Source organism: Zeus faber (genome assembly GCF_960531495.2).
Source record: "Zeus faber genome assembly, chromosome: 20".
Taxonomy (NCBI): Eukaryota; Metazoa; Chordata; class Actinopteri; order Zeiformes; family Zeidae; genus Zeus; species Zeus faber.
The window spans coordinates 25,726,030-25,744,101 of record NC_137207.1 but is presented as its reverse complement, the minus strand read 5'-3'; the positions used below and the strand labels follow the sequence as shown (position 1 = coordinate 25,744,101).

The 18,072-nt window shown below is 43.7% G+C and overlaps 1 protein-coding gene across 1 annotated transcript; it reads right to left on the bottom strand.

Moving 5' to 3' along the window:
• Positions 1–250: 250 nt before the first annotated feature.
• On the bottom strand, positions 251–7,802 carry fam171a2b (family with sequence similarity 171 member A2b; the record flags this gene model as incomplete). Its single annotated transcript, XM_080021320.1, has 8 exons — positions 251–2,004; positions 2,177–2,306; positions 2,429–2,542; positions 3,375–3,557; positions 4,811–4,969; positions 5,747–5,839; positions 6,566–6,793; positions 7,700–7,802. The coding sequence occupies 8 exons, from the start codon at positions 7,800–7,802 to the stop codon at positions 483–485; spliced, it is 2,532 nt and encodes an 843-aa protein (XP_079877446.1). The 3' UTR covers positions 251–482.
• Between the last annotated feature and the right edge of the window lie 10,270 nt (positions 7,803–18,072).

The following is an 18,072-nucleotide window of genomic DNA, read 5'->3' as shown; positions in this document are numbered from 1 at the left end:
TTGAACTTTGCAAACTCCAAAAAGTGCAGGGGGCGGACATTTTTGGAATTCAATCCTCTTCTGAAGCGTCCGTGGCTCCCCTCTCGAAATGGACTTTCAGCTCCAAGCGCCAGATCAATTCCAGTCCAGTCCAGTCGCTAAATCGTTAGTACGGGTAAGTGCTTTTATCTCTGCTGCTCAAAATGGCTCTTTCCAAAGTCGGTATTGCGCAGTGGCTCAGACGTTACGTTTTTTTTCTGTTGACGTTGACTTTGAAGGGACAGGATCCACGACGACGTTGATTGTTGTCCAGATCACCGGTGAGACAGCGGGACGGCCGCCGCACCGGGAACTGGGAGCGGAAAAAACACTCCGACGTCATCCAGTCAAACGTGATTGTGCTAGTTGGGAACGCTAAGACGTGGGAAGGACGTGGTGAGGCGTGGCGGCGGGCGAGGGGTGCGAGGGCTCCGGCGTGAGGGCGGGACCAGCCTCGGAGCGGCTCACTTCTTAGGGTGGAAGACCATCAGCGGCCGGTCCTCGATCTTCTGCCAGGGGCTCTTCTTGTTCTCGTCCTTGTCGTCGGGGTCGTCCTCGGGGCTGGTCATGGAGTCGCGGCGGTTCTCGCTGTTGCTGCTTCGGCTGCTGTTGACCCGACTGCGCCCCCGCCTGGGGATGGTGGAGCCGCGGGACGAGGGCCCTTCGTCCAGCAGGGGGGTGAGGGAGTTCTCCTCCGGCGACACCGGGCGTCCCTCGCTGCTGCTGCTGGGCTCGCTGTGGTCGGGGTAGGCCAGCTTGGAGTAGGTCTTCCCGCTGCCCCCGCCGAGGCCGTGGCCCTTTCTCCCTCCCGTCCCCCAGCGCTCGTCCTTCCCCTTCCTGTTCGCCGCCGCCTTGCGTTCCTGCGCCTCCATCGGCGGCTCCAGGTTGTCTCGGATGGAGCTACAGGCGCCGCCGACGAACCCCAGGCCCCCGCCGCCTCCGCCACTCAGGTCGTTGCCGGCGTCAATGTAGGAGTGGCGCACGTGAGCGTTGTTGCGCCCATCCAGGGAGATGAACCACGCCCGCGGGTGCTGCTTCACGCCCAGCTCCAGGAGCTTCTTCTCAGTCAGCGCTTGGAGCTCTCCGTTCATTTGGGCCATGGTGGAGTCGTTGAAGAGCACGGGGATGGTCACGGGGCCGCCCGAGGAGTCGGACGCCCAACTGGGCTCCTCTGAGTCGTCGCCGTTGGAGCCGCCCTGCATCTGCTGCTGGGAGCCCTGCTTCTGGGAGTGGTGGTGGTGCAGGTGGTGCAGGTGGTGCTGCTGGCTGCCTCCATTCTGGGAGCCGTCTTTGTCGGATTCCTTCTGGTCCTTGCCGTCTTTACCGGCAAACTCTGAAGATAGGCGCATGTAGTGGGCTGGGATGACCAGCGTGGGCACCATGCTGCGGTACATGTTCTCCTTCATCTGGTCGATGGAGCTGCAGAAGATGATCTGGCCCGGCTGGGTGTTGAGGGAGGTGGGACGCGCCAGGTTGTCCGCCGCAGCGGCAGAATATTCCGGGGGTTTGTCGGCCTGGCTCGGCATGTAGCCCTGGAACCGCGGCGGGGAGGGGGGGTCGGAAGCGTAGCCCCGGTTGTCGTTGGCGTTGTGACGTCGGTGGTACTCCGAGTCCTTGTCCTCCATGGGGCTGTAGCTGCGGCTGTAGTCCTCGTGCAGGAGGGGGTTGTCCAGGTTGTTGGTCTCCGTGGCGCGGGTCACCTTCATGGGGAAGCTCTCGCCCCGCTGGGGGCCCGAGGCGTTCTTCCCCTTGGAGTGCCGCAGCTTGTTAGCCGGAACGTGCTTGGCGAAGTCCTCCCTGGAGCTCTGGTAGTCCTGCGACGGGGACATTTCCGACTTGCTGATGTCGTTGGAGGGGCCGGACTCAACATGGCCGCCGCAGATCAGGTTTAAGCGCGAGGTGGACGTGCCCTGGTCTCTCTTGGAGCTGCTCAGGTTGGAGGCGTGGGGCTTGCCTTGCTGCCGCCGCGGTTTCAGGCACTTGCGCCTGAAAGGCAAAGAAAGACAAAAAGGTTAAAACTGAAACCCTTTTACCTGCCAAAGGCCCCACAGCACTGTTCCACTGAATTAAATCAATCAGTAAAAATCAAACATCATCTTTGAATTACTGCATTCTGGTAGAAGCTCAAAGGTGAGACCTGCGCCTCCGCCGGCCACACCTGCAGTAGTAGAGCAGCACACAGAGCAGGATGAGCACCAGCAGGGCCAGCGAGCCCAGGATGGAGAGCAGGAACAGAGTGTGGTAGGTGGTGATGTCCCTCAGACCAGGGTGACCCAGAAGACCCAGGCCTGCAACACACACCACGGAGACCAGAGTATTATAGGATGCTCCGGGGAACACATTCGAAGGGGAATTTTTTGAATACTGCATGTGGGGTTCATCCAGGGTTTATCGGAGTCTCCATAACGACCTGAAGAAGAAGGGAACGCGGCGAGCCAGTATCCCATCTGAGGAACCACCGCGTTCCAGATGAACTGGCCGCCTTCCTTTTTGATGTAGCCCGTCCCGTTCCGCACCCACAACCCTGGAAAAAAAAAAAAAAAAAAAAAATGAAATCCAACAGAGCTCACAGAAATCGAACCAAACATTCTCAATGCGGGGTCCGCCGGGAGGTTCCCGGGGGTCCACGGCCAAACGATTCACAGAGAGTCTTCACCGGAGAACGTCCGGTGAAGACTCTGGCTGCCTCCAGCAGAGACACCACATCCTATTTCATCCGAGGAACCTGCTCAGACCCTCCCCGCGGGGCTTGGAACCCAGGACCCCCTTTGTTTATTTCTTCTGGTTTATTGTTCGGTTGGTTTTGTTGTTCACGGTGAGGTGGCCGGATGTTGACAAGGTGAATTCTGCGTTTGTGTATCTGGCCATGCTTTTCTTTCTTATTGTTGATTTCTGGCTTATTTTATTGCTTTTCTTTATTCTACGTTTACACTTATTGTCCATCGGCGGGTTGTTGTAAAGGACAATTACATTTTTCAATGTTCAACTGAGGTTTATAGCTTGGTTTACTTTTAATGTTTGTTCTTTACCAAATATTTCCAATTCTTCTGGTAATCCTCAGCTTTATCGCATATTGACATTTTCGTTTTTCTGTTTTTATTCTCATTACTTTATTTATTTATCTCATTTACTTTTATTTATTACTATTTTTTGCCTATTTTATGATTTGAGCTGCTGTGACCCTGTTGCATCTATCTATCTATCTATCTGTCTGTCTGTCTGTCTGTCTGTCTATCTGTCCGTCCGTCCGTCCATCTGTCTATCAATCTATCTACCTATCTGTCTGTCTATCTATCCACCCATCCATCCATCCATCCATCCATCTTCCTGCTGTTTGATCTGTCTCTCTCTCCTACCTGTCTTGGGCTGGTACATCCAGGTGGGGATGCTTGTTGCCATGCGGTTGCGGGTGTCGGCAGGCAGCGGCACCGACATGTGGATGGGGTCGGACACCTGGATGGAGCCGCCATCCTTATCGAAGAGCTGGATGCTGAGCACGGCGAGCGGCGTCAGCTCCATCCAGCCTCCCGTCTCCACCCCTGGGCACACAAGGTTTTACCTTATTTCAAGACTTAATTGGCATAAAAAAATCAATGCGATTGACCATTTAAATAGTCTTTCATTGTTTATTTAATTGAACTATAACAGTGGATTAAAATAAAATATATAATTGTGCAATAAGATCTCATCTATAAATTGCCAAATTTGTATTGTTCATTGTTTTTTTTTAATGTTTATTCTATGTTTACAATTCTTCTATCTTATATTGGATTCTTGGCTTTATTGCATATTGACATTTTCTTTTTTCCATTTTAATTCATATTACTTTATTATTATTTGTACCTATTTATTGGCATTACAAAGCAGAACAGAACTATTTGGGTAGAAGGTTCATTTTCATTTAAAATTACATACATACACACAAGAAGCATCAGAAAATAAAAATATAGGAAAATTATATAGGAAAAAAAGTGCAATCAAAAATATATATGTATGATGAACTTGCCAATGTAATCAAGGCCTTTGATCTTTTTTTTACTGACATGAATTTTTCAATAAAATTCGGACTAAAATTGAATCAATTAATTTTCTTCATGTTTTTTTGTCGCTGCAGATGTTTTCGTTTTTTTTTTAATCTGTACTTCCCCGTCTACGTCACTTTTCCTCATCATGAATTACTCATACAGTAGTGTGACGTAATCACGATGCTGCTTCTAGAACGTCCAAACAAGACAAGTTTCAGCGTTTGCGTTGGACGTCACCATATTCCACAGCCCTAAATGGACTTTTATAGCAGCGAGTCGTGCGAAATGCTTCCCTCACACTTTTCAAACACGACACGAATGGAGCTCAACGTGCGGCTGATCTGGGAAAAACGAGCTCTCCCATCCCCCCCGCCCCCCGCCCCACATGGTTTTTGGCGGACGCAGTCCCCCCCCGGCGGCCACTGGGCGGGGGGTCCGACCGTCTGACGCGAAGGGGGTCGGGCCTGAAGCGGGATTGAGGTCTGTTGCCGTATTGTGTTTGTTTTGCATTTGAATGAAGCGGCTGAAGCTGTCCAGCACCAGGGTGACCGCTAGCTCTCACATAAGTAAAAGCGCCTTTTTCAAATGTTGCTATAACCGGAGGAAAAAATGTACTTCATAAAGGAACATTCTGGGTAGTTTTTGAAGACAGTACTTGATCGTGTCAACACCTTTACGTGTGGATATGGTGTAAAATATACAGTGTTATGTAAGTAATGGTATTTCTACTAGAAAAAGTAAGTATTTTTCAGTCTTTTTCCCGCCACCTGAGCTGTTGGTCTCGTGTCCCAGCAGGAAGGGGAATCCTCCGACCTCGTACTGGCTGCGTGCCACCGTCAGCATGGCGGACAGGGTGGTGTAGTTGGAGGAGCTGGGCAGGTGGAGGGACTTCCTCTGGAGCTGCACCAGCGGCTGGCTCCGCCCACCTGGAGAACAACAAGCAGTGGAAGGAAGTGGAGGCAGGTGGATAACTCTTCACAATCTGCGTTGAAAGGTTTCAGGGATACGTTCAAATAATAATTATATTATATATTATATTATTATGATTTCAGGTTCAAATTAAAACCTAAAAACAACATCTTGGTTTCAAATGCGGCTCGAAAAAAAGCGACAGATGTATAGAGTATATACTTATTTTTGGGGTAAAAAGACAAGACTTGTGAATATATATACAGTATATTTATGGAAATATATACTGGATATATACAGTAGATATTTAATGTTCATATGTGATATATCTATATTTCATATTGTGCTGTGAGATGGGATGGTTTGAGCAGCCGCACCTGACGTGGATCTAGGTGATTGGGTCAGATGTGGCTGCTCAAACCATCCCATCTCACACAAACACACACACACACACACACAAACACACATATATATATAATTTTATTTATATTTTGATTTTTATATATATATTTATTTTTAAATACTCTTTCAAATATCATTTTCATTCATAATGAAAAAAGAAATATGATAAAAAATAATAATGCTCATTCTCTATTGACCTAAAACGTTCATTACTTCTCAGTTCCCACATTCAAGATTCAAGATTCAAGATTTTTTATTTGTCACATACATATACATACTTTCATACATATATGCAGTGAAATGTCATGTAATTCGATGCAAGAAATAGTGCAGTGTTTACAGGAACACACACACACACACACACACACACACACACACACACACAGTGGTACCTGGAGAGCCAGAGAGAAGCTGCAGGACGTCATCGTACAGGATCAGTGTTCCTGGACGCTGGACCAGCAGGTACAGGCTGACCGAGGCGTACACTGCAACAGGAGAATTATATTTAAACATTATACGCAAATAAATAGAATCAACTGATTATTAGAATTATAATTTTTAGAATTATAATTATTAAATCTATTTTTCTCCAACCAGGTGTGTGTTCTTACATCACAACAACACAGTTACAGCATCATGACATTGTAGTTGAGAAGTTCAGCTTCACAGAAGGAACAAAAGGAATAAGTTATATTTGTTAATCCATCAAAGTAAAAGCCAATCCTTCAAAGTAAAAGCGCCTCCTTCAAAACAAAAGCCTATCCTTCAAAATAAAAGCCAACCATTCAAAGTAAAAGCCACTCCCTCAAAATAAGGCCACTCCTACAAAATTAAACCCAAACCTACAAAGTAAAAGTCACTCCTTTAAAATAAATTGAAGCCAATCCTTCAAAATAAATCCACTCCTACAAAATGAAGGCCAATCCTTAAATGTTAAAGTCACTCCTTCAAAATAAATAAAAGCCAGTCCTTCAAAATAAAAGCCACTCCTTCAAAGTAAAAGCCACTCTTTCAAAACAAAGCCGCGCCTTCAAAACAATAGTCACGACTTCCAAGTAAACAAAATGCAACCATTCTAAATAAAAGCCCTTCCTTAAAAGTAAAAGTCAGTCCTTCAAAATAAATAAAAGTCAACCCTTCAAAATAAAAGCCACTCCTCCAAAGTAAAAGCCACACCTTCAAAATAAAATTCCTCTCTTTTTTGAACTCACGTGGGATGCGGCTGGAGTGCCAGGGCACGGAGTTGGTGACGTAGCCCGGTTTGGACGCTGTGACCACGACCCACGAGCCCAGGCGGTACAGGAAGCTTAGCCTCAGCACGCCGTCGCCCCCTGCTGTGCTGGAGGCCAAAACACTCTGGTTGCCGTGGACGACCACCTGGGCTCCCGCCAGCGGGGAGAGGTCGCTGTTGTCGAAAACCTGCACGCGAATTTGGACGTCTGGAAGGGAGGAAAGGATGGTGGGGTAAGGTGGGGAGGAGGAGAAGACGAGAGACCAAAGGAGGGAAGAGGAGGGAGATGAGAGGAGGAAAGCGGAGGAGGGGGAGATGGAAGAGAGGAAGGGAAAGGATAGGAAATGAGAGGAAAGATTATAAGGAGAGGAGAACAATGGAGAGGAGGTGAGAAGGGGAGGAGGGAGGGGAATGGAGAGAAGAGAGGAGGAGAGGAAAGATATGGTAACTGTATTGACCCTCACATCAGTATCTTTTTCAAATATATTCAGATTTATTTTCACTCAAGCATCAGATTTATGATTTTTTAACTCCTCTCGCCCTCTTAAGGTATTAGCACAGTGATTGCATTGGACTCACACTGTTTATACTAGTAATACAAGTATTATATATTCTTTGTAATTTATTATTTTTTCCAGTATTTTGTTTTACAATTTTAATACTTTTTTTATGACTATTTTTATACTCTTTTTATTGCTATGTTATGACTATTTTATGATTATTTTTCATTACTATTTTTATACTACATTAATATAATTTTATTACTATATTTCTATCTATATTTTACAATTTGTATCAACATTTGTATTACTATTTTGACATTTTTTTTCAAGAAATAATATATTTTTTAAGTATTTTGTGTCTATACATACGTGTATTTGTATGCATGAATCACAGTTCCATAACCTGTAACATCTGCTTCCATGCCGTTTGGTTGTGTTTATGACGATTAAAAAAAACAAAACCCTAAATCTTCACTGCGGTGGTGGGGAAGGTGGGGTTTGAGCAGCCACACCTGACCAGGATCTAGGTGACTGGGTTGGGCTCAGGAGCAGCAGGTTAAAACCCCGGCCTCAGACACTCAGGATGGGAGCCCCGTCACGACATGTTCCACCTGCCCCCGGCTGATTCTGCAGCCTCCACGCTACAATGAACTGGCGTCTACAACCCCCGTCTTCTGTGCCGGAGGCCGTGAACACGCCATTTGGGTGGCACATGGTAGGAGAAACAGCCACATTCACAATCAGCGCCTTAAAACCGTCAGCAAGTAAATAAATCAGTGGAGAAGTAAATCTGTAAAGAAATAAATCAGTAAATGCTACGATTGATGCCGACCGTCATCCCGGTAACTCCCCAAATCTTTCTTTTTATTTCTGTTTTGTTTATTTTCAGCTGCAGAACATTTTGTCTCTGCTCTCTCTGTTTGGAACAGGATGTGGGTCACGCTGGGGGTGTTTCCATGGCAACGGTGGGACTCCACCAAAGCAGCTCAGGGGGTGGAGGATGGAGGGATGAGGTGAGTGAAGGAGGGATGAGGTGACGGAGGGATGAGATGAAGGAGGGATGAGGTGATGATGAGATGAGGTGACGGAGGAATGAGATGACGGAGGGATGAGGTGATGATGAGATGAGGTGACGGAGGAATGAGATGACGGAGGGATGAGGTGACAGAGGGATGAGGTGACGGAGGGATATATGACGTGACAGAGGGATAAGGTGAGTGACGGAGGGATGAGATGACGGGGGGAAGAGGTAAAGGAGCGATGAGGTGAGTGACGGAAGGATGATGTGAAGGAAGGATGAGCTGACGGAGGGATGAGGTGATGGAGGGATGAGGTGACGGAGGGATGAGGTGACGGAGGGATGAGGTGATGGAGGGATGAGGTAAAGGGGGGATGAGGTGAGTGACGGAGGGATAACATGGAGGGATGAGGTGACAGAAGAATAAGGTGATGGAGGGATGAGGTGATGGAGGGATGAGGTGGAGGAGGGATGAGGTGACAGGGGAGTGAGCCTCTACAAAGCTGCAAAAAGTCAATCACAGAACTAAGCTCCGCCTCATTAGATTTTCCGCCATTTTTGAATTGTTTGAAAAACAGATTTTTCGCTTGGGCTTTGTCATTTTTTGACATATTGGCACCAAATCTGGTGCAGGGCACGAAGGGACTTAGCTTCACAAAAGTACGACAAGAGATTTAAGATTGGATAAACAATCCAATCCTCACAAGAGTGGAGGAGGAAATGAGGTCGAGGGAGGTTTGTACCAAAGGACGTGAGAAGTGAATTGCAGGGGGCGCTACAAATGCCAAAAACGTGTACCTCCCTCTGTGATCGGTGGAGTTTCATGAAACTTGGTGAACTTGCTTGAGAGATAATTATTAGTCTAAATATGCAGTTTGGCTGTTGTCGGTACTTGCTACCGTGGCCGATGCCGTTTTTATGTGTACGTGATTATACGTAGCCAATCACATAATGGCTTACAACTCGGGCTGGGTTGAGCCAATCCTCATGACACTGAGGGAACATGTTCAGACCACCGACGGGAACATTCGCACCAGGTTTGGTGTGAATCCATCGAAAGGTTGCGGATCGGCAGGACCTGGTGGTGGTGTAAATATTGCGACGCTGTGGACACTTCATGTTTATCCAGTAGGGGGCGGTGTTGTATTGGTGACTCTGGTCTCCTGACCCCTCGTCTCATATCTCAGCAGGTCAGGACTTAACCCGCTGAACGTCTCTGTACAGCTTCCGCCAGAGAGCCCCCATGGGCTCGAATCCCGTTAATGGCCGCCCGTTTTTATATTTTTTACTTTTTGAGGGTAAAACTGCGATTTAAATATTCATAAAGTGTGATCTATACCGCTCAATTTAGAACATCAGTCATTTAAACTGAACGAGAAATTGTGCACTTAAATATAAATATCACCTCTGGCTCTTGCTCGACCAGTGCATTCTTCCCGGGAGTGGCGGACCACGCCAACCAACAATGGAGAACAGCACATAGCGGAGCACATACAGAACGTGAACACATTGAATGACTATTTGTTTTAAAGTGACAGCTGAATTAACATGAAATAAATGTCAAATATCTGATATTTTTTCAACAATATAATGTTACGGATTCACACTTCAATCAGTGGTTGCTGGAAAATACAGTAACCTACTTAGCGTTACTGTGTACTGGGAGCGGCCTCCCCGGGGCCCTCGAGCCACACCTTTCGCCCTCAATGACCCGCTTCATTCGGTTATTCATTCATCCATCCCTCCATCCATTCATCATCCATCCATCCCTCCATCCATTCATCATCCATCCATCCATCCATCCATTCATCCTCACACTCGACTGCAATGGGTTTCAAGTGGAAGCGTGAAGAAGCCATTTCCCCTCATGGCCCCAATAAACGGCTCCCTTGTCCCTTGTGTCTCTTGTTCTTAGTGGATTTTCTTCCACTCCGCTCCTTGAAAGGCCTCCTGTGAATGGACGAGGAGACGTCCAATCACAGGGCTGCATTCTGTCTCCACTCAGACCGAATTCATGCTGCGACTGAGTGAACGTGTGAAGTTGTTCTAAAAAAAGACGTTCACCCATAACAACAGTGTCTGCAGCTGGATGGCTACGTGCCCTTGTGTCATATTAAACATAGATATATGGATATAGATCACGTAATAAGAAGAAAATTATGAGAACAAAAATTCATTCAAACCTAAAAATTAACCTGAAATTATGAAAATATTAAATAAAAAATGTTAATGAAAATGAAATAAAAACAACTGTCAATTCTGACAAAAATAAATTGTAAATAGTTATGAATACATAAATGATGTCTACAGTCATTTAGATGTTTAAATGCTTCATAATAATAATAACAATAATAATAATATAGCTGCAGGCAGCAATGCATGGCGTCTAGGTTAGCCGGCGGGACGTGTGCACAGTGGTGTTCTCTCTACTCGGACAGTTCATAAACTGCATTGCTTGTATTTTGGGATTTTGTGTCTTAAATTCCCTTTGTTAAAGTCCCCGAAGACAATGAGGGCGGAGTCTCGGTTCTACATATACAGTATCTAATGGACGAGCAGCCGCTGCGCATCCCCTTCAACAATGAAGGATGCGAACCCATGATGTCCCTCCTCCCGCAATGATGACGCAGTGACGATTATCCGTGACCGAGCGGTAGACTGCAGAGTTTTCGTGTGAGCTTTTGGAATCTCACAACATGGGTGACAAAAACACAGTTTTTTACCAACTTCTCCTCAAAAAAAAAAACAAAATAGACCGATGTGGATCAAACTTGGACCACAGTGTGTGCAGACTGCCCCGAATACAAGTATCTATCACTCTTGTGCGTGGGTTCCACCGTTTCTGAGCGCCAGACACTTTGACATGTGATAATGTCCAGGAAGATTTACAAAAACAATAAGGTTCCCGCCCTTCAGGCTGGACCCCTGATAATAACAATAATTACAATAATAATACTAATAATGTTGACGTTTAAGTGCTTAAAATAAATCATAAATTTCATTCTTAAAAGTCCACTCAACATTCAGTTACCAGTAATGACCAGTAATACAGGAAGTCTGCAGGTATCACAAAGTTTAATTCAATACTTTTGAAGGCACATTTTAAGCACATTTAAGACCAATTATTTAGACTATTATTCAATAAAGTATTACTGTTACGTGTTAGGTTCAGTGGTAGACTTGGGGTTTATAACATCAGAAATGTGGACTCTGATGCAGAAGGAGTAATTTTAACAAAAATAAACACGTGGAGGTCGTCTTGAAATGAAGACCCCCTAAATTCAGATTTAAGACTATTTTAGACATTTATAGTCATTTTAAATGTATTTACATTTATAGACATTTATAGTTAATTGTGCTAAATATCCCTCATGGCTCTAATATGGCTGATGATCACTAACGAATTCTGGGATGTTTAGCATCAAAAGGTCCATTTTCATGTATCACATTAGTGACATTAGTTCCATAGAAGGTGCTTCCCTGAAATGTGCAGTCAGAAAGAGACAATGGAGATAAGGAACCTGCTGGAAAAATAGGGTGCAGTGCTGTTCTTAAAGCACTGTTGCTATGATAATTCTTATTATTGATATTATGATTGATATTATGATTGATATTATGATTCTTCTTCTTCTTCTTCTTCTTCTTCTTCTTCTTCTTCTTCTTCTTCTTCTTCTTCTTCTTCTTCTTCTTCTTCTTATTATTATTATTATTATTATCATCCAATTATAAGTATTTTTACTTTATTATTATTATTATTATTATTATTATTATTATTATTATTATTATTATTATTATTATTATTATTATTATTATTATTATTATAGAATATGCAGTACATTTATTGCATAGAAATATCCAAACTATATTTATATTTCTACCCACAGGCAACACTGTCTCTTATCTAGCCATACGCTTATATGGATCCTCTGAATAGAACGCATTCTGTATACTCTCTATATTTTTGTATATATATATTTTTTTCTCTTAAGCTACGTTAAGATGTCTGTACCATACAATAGCAAAACACTTCCTGTTTCCCTAAACAAAACATTGCAATAGCCTTCTGATGGATCCTTTGAATAGAGCACAGAATAAAGAGTTGAATAGAGTTGTATATTCTCTATATTTTGGTCAATGCAGCAAGTAGAAGGTCCTTGTGTATGAAGATGGAACTTGCCCAATAAACACATTCCGTTTATTATTATTATTATTATTATTATTATGGTAGTATATGCACTATATTTATACCACAGTCAAAATTAGCAACCACACTGCATAGAATCACTGTATTGTGTAACTTTTTATATTTTTATTTATTTTATATATTATATTTATATTTTCTTATCATATTTTGGTAATTTTTGTATTTTTAGTTTTCTGGATTTTTGACTGTCAAGATGTCTGTACTGTACAACAATACAGCAACTACAACCAAGACCAAGTCTTTGTATCTGAGGATGGACGTGGTCAAATGAACACATTCTGATTATTCTTTGTTATTATTATTATTATAATTATTGTTATTTATTATTTCTATCCATTATTATTATTATTATTATTATTATTATTATTATTATTATTATCCATGATTATTATTAGTAACATTATTAGTATAATAATAATAATAATAATAATAATAATAATAATAATAAATACATGTAGGACCCTCTCCCTGCTATCTACAAGGCCTGTGGAGCCGCTGAGGCCTTGTGCTGCTGCTGGACCGGGCGGTCGGAGGGGACCGGGCAGTCTGGGGGAGACCAGGCGGTCTGGAGGGAGGAAACCGGGCGGTCTGGAGGGAGGAAACCGGGCGGTCTGGAGGGAGACCAGCCGGTCAAGGGTGGGGGGGGGACCAGGCCCGGGTCCGCTCCGCTCCGCACACAGCGTATATACAAGCACCCAGACACCCGGAGACGTGGGTGTCCGGGGACTGGCCCCCGAACCCCCCGGCCCGCATGCAGCCTCTCTTCTCCGCATCCTTTCATCCCATGAGGATGAAGGTGATGGTGGTGGTGTGGGTGATGAGGGTGATGGTGGTGATGAGGGTGAGGATGGTTGTGATGGGGATGGTGATGGTGATGATTGCGATGGTAGTGATGGTGGTGATGGTGGTGATTGTGATGGTAGTGATGGTGGTGATGGTGGTGATGGTGGTGATTGTGATGGTAGTGATGGTGGTGATGGTGGTGATGGTGGTGATTGTGATGGTAGTGATGGTGGTGATGGTGGTGATGAGCAGCTCGGACGCAAACCGAACCGGGACGCGGTGGTGCGCTCAGCCGGACGGTCCCGCTTGCAGGACAACGCGCGTTTCAGAGCGACGATGCGGGGAATAAAAAATGTGTTTTCATTGTGACGTGAGATTTAAAACCGACACACGCACGCAAGAGCACACACACACACGCACACGCACGCACACGCACGCGCACGCACGCACACACACGCACGCACACACACAAAAGAGGTAGAAGAGCCACCACTCCCATCCGCATCGCAGCTCACCCGACGCGGGCTGCTCCGCCAGGCACCCGGGGCAGCAGCAGCAGAGGAGGAGGTGGAGGAGGAGGTGGAGGAGGCTGGAGGTGCAGAGGAAGCTTGTGCAGGTTGGAGGCATGGTGCAGCTACATGTCTGGTCCCAGGTCCAGGCTCGGAGGAGGTTCTGATCCGAGGGGCTTCAGCGGCTCGGACTGCGCGCGCGGAGACTGCCTTGTTTTGGGAGGGTGGGGCCGGCGTGGGCGTCGAAAAGCTGTACGACACCCCCACCTAGTGGTCACAGCGGGTGGTGATCTTTGTTTATGTCCAGAAGTCGGTGTTTTATTTACATGAGTGGAGAAAACGTCTGTGGGTGTTTGGTATCTACTCCATAAATAACAACAACAACAACAACAACAATACATGTACATATATTAACAAAAACAAATAAAAAAGATACACAAATAATAATAATAATAATAATAATAATAATATTAGTAGCAACAACAATAATAATAATACATAAACACATATTTACATAAACAAATGAAAAAAATACCCACATATATGAGCGTTTAAAATGTATTCTATGAATAATAATAATAACAATAATAAATAATAATAATATTAACAACAACAATAATAACAATAAATAATACATATACATATATTGACATAAACAAGTAAAAAGATACACAAATATATGGGAGTTTGGTATCTATTACTATATATAAATATTATTATTATTATTATTATTATTATTATTATTATTAATAATAATAATAATAATAATAATAATATCAACAACAATAATAATTATAATAATGCATATACATGTACATTTATTAACTCAAAAAATAAAAAAGATGCACAAAAATATATATCTTCGTATCTTTGATATGTTTGATATCTTCACATTATTAGTATTATTTATTACTTTAATACTAATTTCTACTGTACAGTTTTTACTATTACTATAGTACTACTACCACTACAAATAATAACACTTTCTATTATCATTACTATTAATAGTTGTTTCTATAGCTATAGTAGTTATAAAGTCGTACAGAAGTATAATTATCTTAAATAATATTTAAATAATATTTAATTGCTTGTGTTTTTAAAGATAATATATATACACACACATCATAAACATTAATAAATATTATATATCCATATATATCCCATGATGTAATAAAATACCACCTTTGTATATAAACTGGAGCAGATGGCTCTGGAGGCTGCTTTTCCTAACGGTGCTCCCATTGTCAGACCCATCAGGGGCCCCTCTGCCACAACTGGGTCAAATCAGGACAATAATATTTAAATCTTGAATAATGCAATAACCAGCCTTACTTCCTGGCCGCTGTGCGACATCGCACACCCTTTTTCATCCTTGATACAAGTTTCAGGTTTCACGGTTATGTGCAGCTGGTGTCATGTTTGCAACGATATGCTTGATCTTAAAATGTTCAAACCAATGCCAACACGAAGGAACAATAGAAATAGAATTTGATTAAGGGACCAGTAGCTGTAATAAAGTGACATTAGATAAAAGTATAAACAAGATATTTGCAAATATTGGGTTATTCAGGCACAGCAAAAAATATTTAATAATATTCTGTATATATACACCTGTATATATGGTATTGTACAGTGGTACCTCGACTTACTACTGTAATTGGTTCTATAAGAACGGTCGTATGTTAAAACAGTCGTATGTCGAAGCAATTTTTCCCATATAAATTATGAAATCATGAAGGGTGAAAATAAACAAAATACACAAACACAGTAAATATGAAAAAAATATCGATAAGCCACCAACTACATGCACACACCAGGTAGGTCGCCCGCTGACTGACTGCTGACTATGACTGGCTGCTGACTGGCTGCTGACTGACTGCTGACCGACTGCTGACTGGCTGCTGACCGACTGCTGACTGGCCGCCGACGCGCCAACTGTAAATTTCCACCCTCGTATCTTGGAGCAGTCGGTCGCAAGTCAATACAAATGTCGGCGACTATCACTGCTGGTATCTTGGATTAGTCGTAAGTAGATGCAGTCGTAAGTCGAGGTACCACTGTATATATATATATATTACATGCAGGCCTTCTTTCAAAGCTGCAATTTTCTTAGGAGGATATATAACATGATATAGTTCAAACAGCCTTGAGTCTCTTTGTATTCGTTTTTCTTGCGAGGATGCCTGTAGTTTAATTTGGCTCCACTTGCTCTCCATCAGAACCTGTTGAGCACAACAGTTTGCCTTCAAGCAAAACAGTTATTTCTCATTGCTTTCGCACAGTTCTGCCAAACAGTAAACACAACAGGTCGCTACAGAAGACACAGCCCAGTTGAGTAAATCATGTCAAACTAAATGAACATTTGGTCACAGCCGATACAACTCTCTTTCTCTGTGGAGCTCTTCTGCACATGCGCAAAATGTTTGCGCACATTTTTTCAATCAGCAATCAGTCCCTGTTCATGCATGAAGGAGCTCACCTCTGAGTTTCCATTTTCAGGAATGGACCAAGTAAGAGGCAGAGGGAGGACAAAGGAGAGGAGGAGCAGCCCTTTTTTACGCTCACTGACTCAGATGTGAATCCATAAGCATGAGACAAAAACAATCAGGTAAGAAGTCCAACTCCACAAGTTTTATTCCAAGGAAACAGGCAGGGGTCAAAACCAGGAAATCAGTCAGAGAAGGAAAACTTATCGGGCAGGGAACAGGTGCAGAATCAGGGTCCCGGGAATCAGGCAGAGAATCAGGGTACACGGAATCTGGGAGAGAATCAGGGTCCAGGGAAACAGGCAGTTGCGGAAAAGCTTGGTGTAATGCAAAAGACAATCTGGCAGAGAACACAGGGAAGTGGACTGAAGGACTAAAGAGGGAATGAGCTGTGGACGGGGGAAACCAGGTGAAGGGAACAAAGTGACAGTAAAGCAAAAGGGAGTGGGCGGGTCTGAAATAAAGAATCTTCTAAAATAAAATATGACATGGAGGTCAGTGACATTTACATTTACATTTAGTCATTTATCAGACGCTTTTATCCAAAGCGACTTACAAGGGAGAATAACATTCAAGCTACATTGCGACAGAGATTAGTGTAACAACAACATTAGTGTAACAATAAATACTGCAAGGTGGTGCTAAGTAATTGTAGGTTAGGACAGGAGGTACTCACTAAAGAGCTGGGTCTTCAAGTACTTCTTAAAGACAGAAGGAGGTCCCTGCTCTGGTCATTTTTGGCAGCTCGTTCCACCAACGTGGAACTACAAATGAGAATAGCCTGGATTGCCGTGGCTGTACGGCCGGCAGAGCCAGGCAACGCTCATTTGACGAGCGCAGCATCCGGGGGGCAACATGTGCTCTTACAAGAGCATTTAAGTAGGTGGAGCATTCCCAGCAATCACTCTGTAGGCCAGCATAAGAGACTTGAACTTGATGCGGGCGGCTACAGGTAACCAAGCGGCTACAGGTAACCAGTGGAGCTCGATGAGCAGCGGAGTGACATGTGCCCTCTTTGGCTGGTTGAACACCAGTCGCACCGACATTGCACGAGGAAATAACCAGATGAAAATCCAACATGAAAACACATGTAAATAGTGGGAGATCAGGGAGGAGTCGTGACAGCCTTTGAAGGATTGGACTGAATGTGCTGTACAAACAATTTGTTTTGCTTTTTTTTGCCATTGCTTTGTTTTGGCAGTGATCTTTTGGCTCGCTGCCTGGGCTTTGTCTGTTGATGCGGCGTTGTTGAGTTCGTAAAGGATGAATGTTTCGTACAGGTTTCCGAAATTGGAAACATTGAAGGAAGCCTTTTGTTTCTGGACATTCGTGCTCTTGAGTGACATTCTTTTTGCATTGCTCATCTTTGGTGAGATAATTTTAGGAGAAAATAATATAATAATATACACATACTGTGAAATGTTTACTGGCCTTTTATGGTACAGACTATGGTTATAGTATCAAAAAATGGTGCCGACATAAAGAACCCTCAATATGAAGGTATATTGATCAGGTAGTATTTACTGTTCCATTGTGTAATGATTGATTGCAGGAGCTTTTCATTAACTGACAAGTTATTTGTTTTGATGCAGGGAGTTCATTTTGTGTCATGTTTTTGGTGCTCTTTGCAAGACTAAATGATCACTTTGGCCAATGCAAAAAAAGTGAACATCTGCTGAGACAAATGTGCTCAAGCAATCGAGAAAAGCTGTGAAGAGGAATTCCAGTCTGGAGGTTTTACCTGCACCGACCCCAATCTGCCAGCAGGGGGCGCGGGAGAGCTGGACAAACTGCAGCTACCTCTACGGAGCGTTCTATTACTCAGGCATAGATGTGTACATTCAGAAGGTTGTATTTGTCACATGCTAAATTATATTTGCAAAATAAATGTACAGTTAAATGGTGTGTGTGTGTGTGTGTGTGTGTGTGTGTGTGTGTGTGTGTGTGTGTGTGTGTGTGTGTGTGTGTGTGTGTGTGTGTGTGT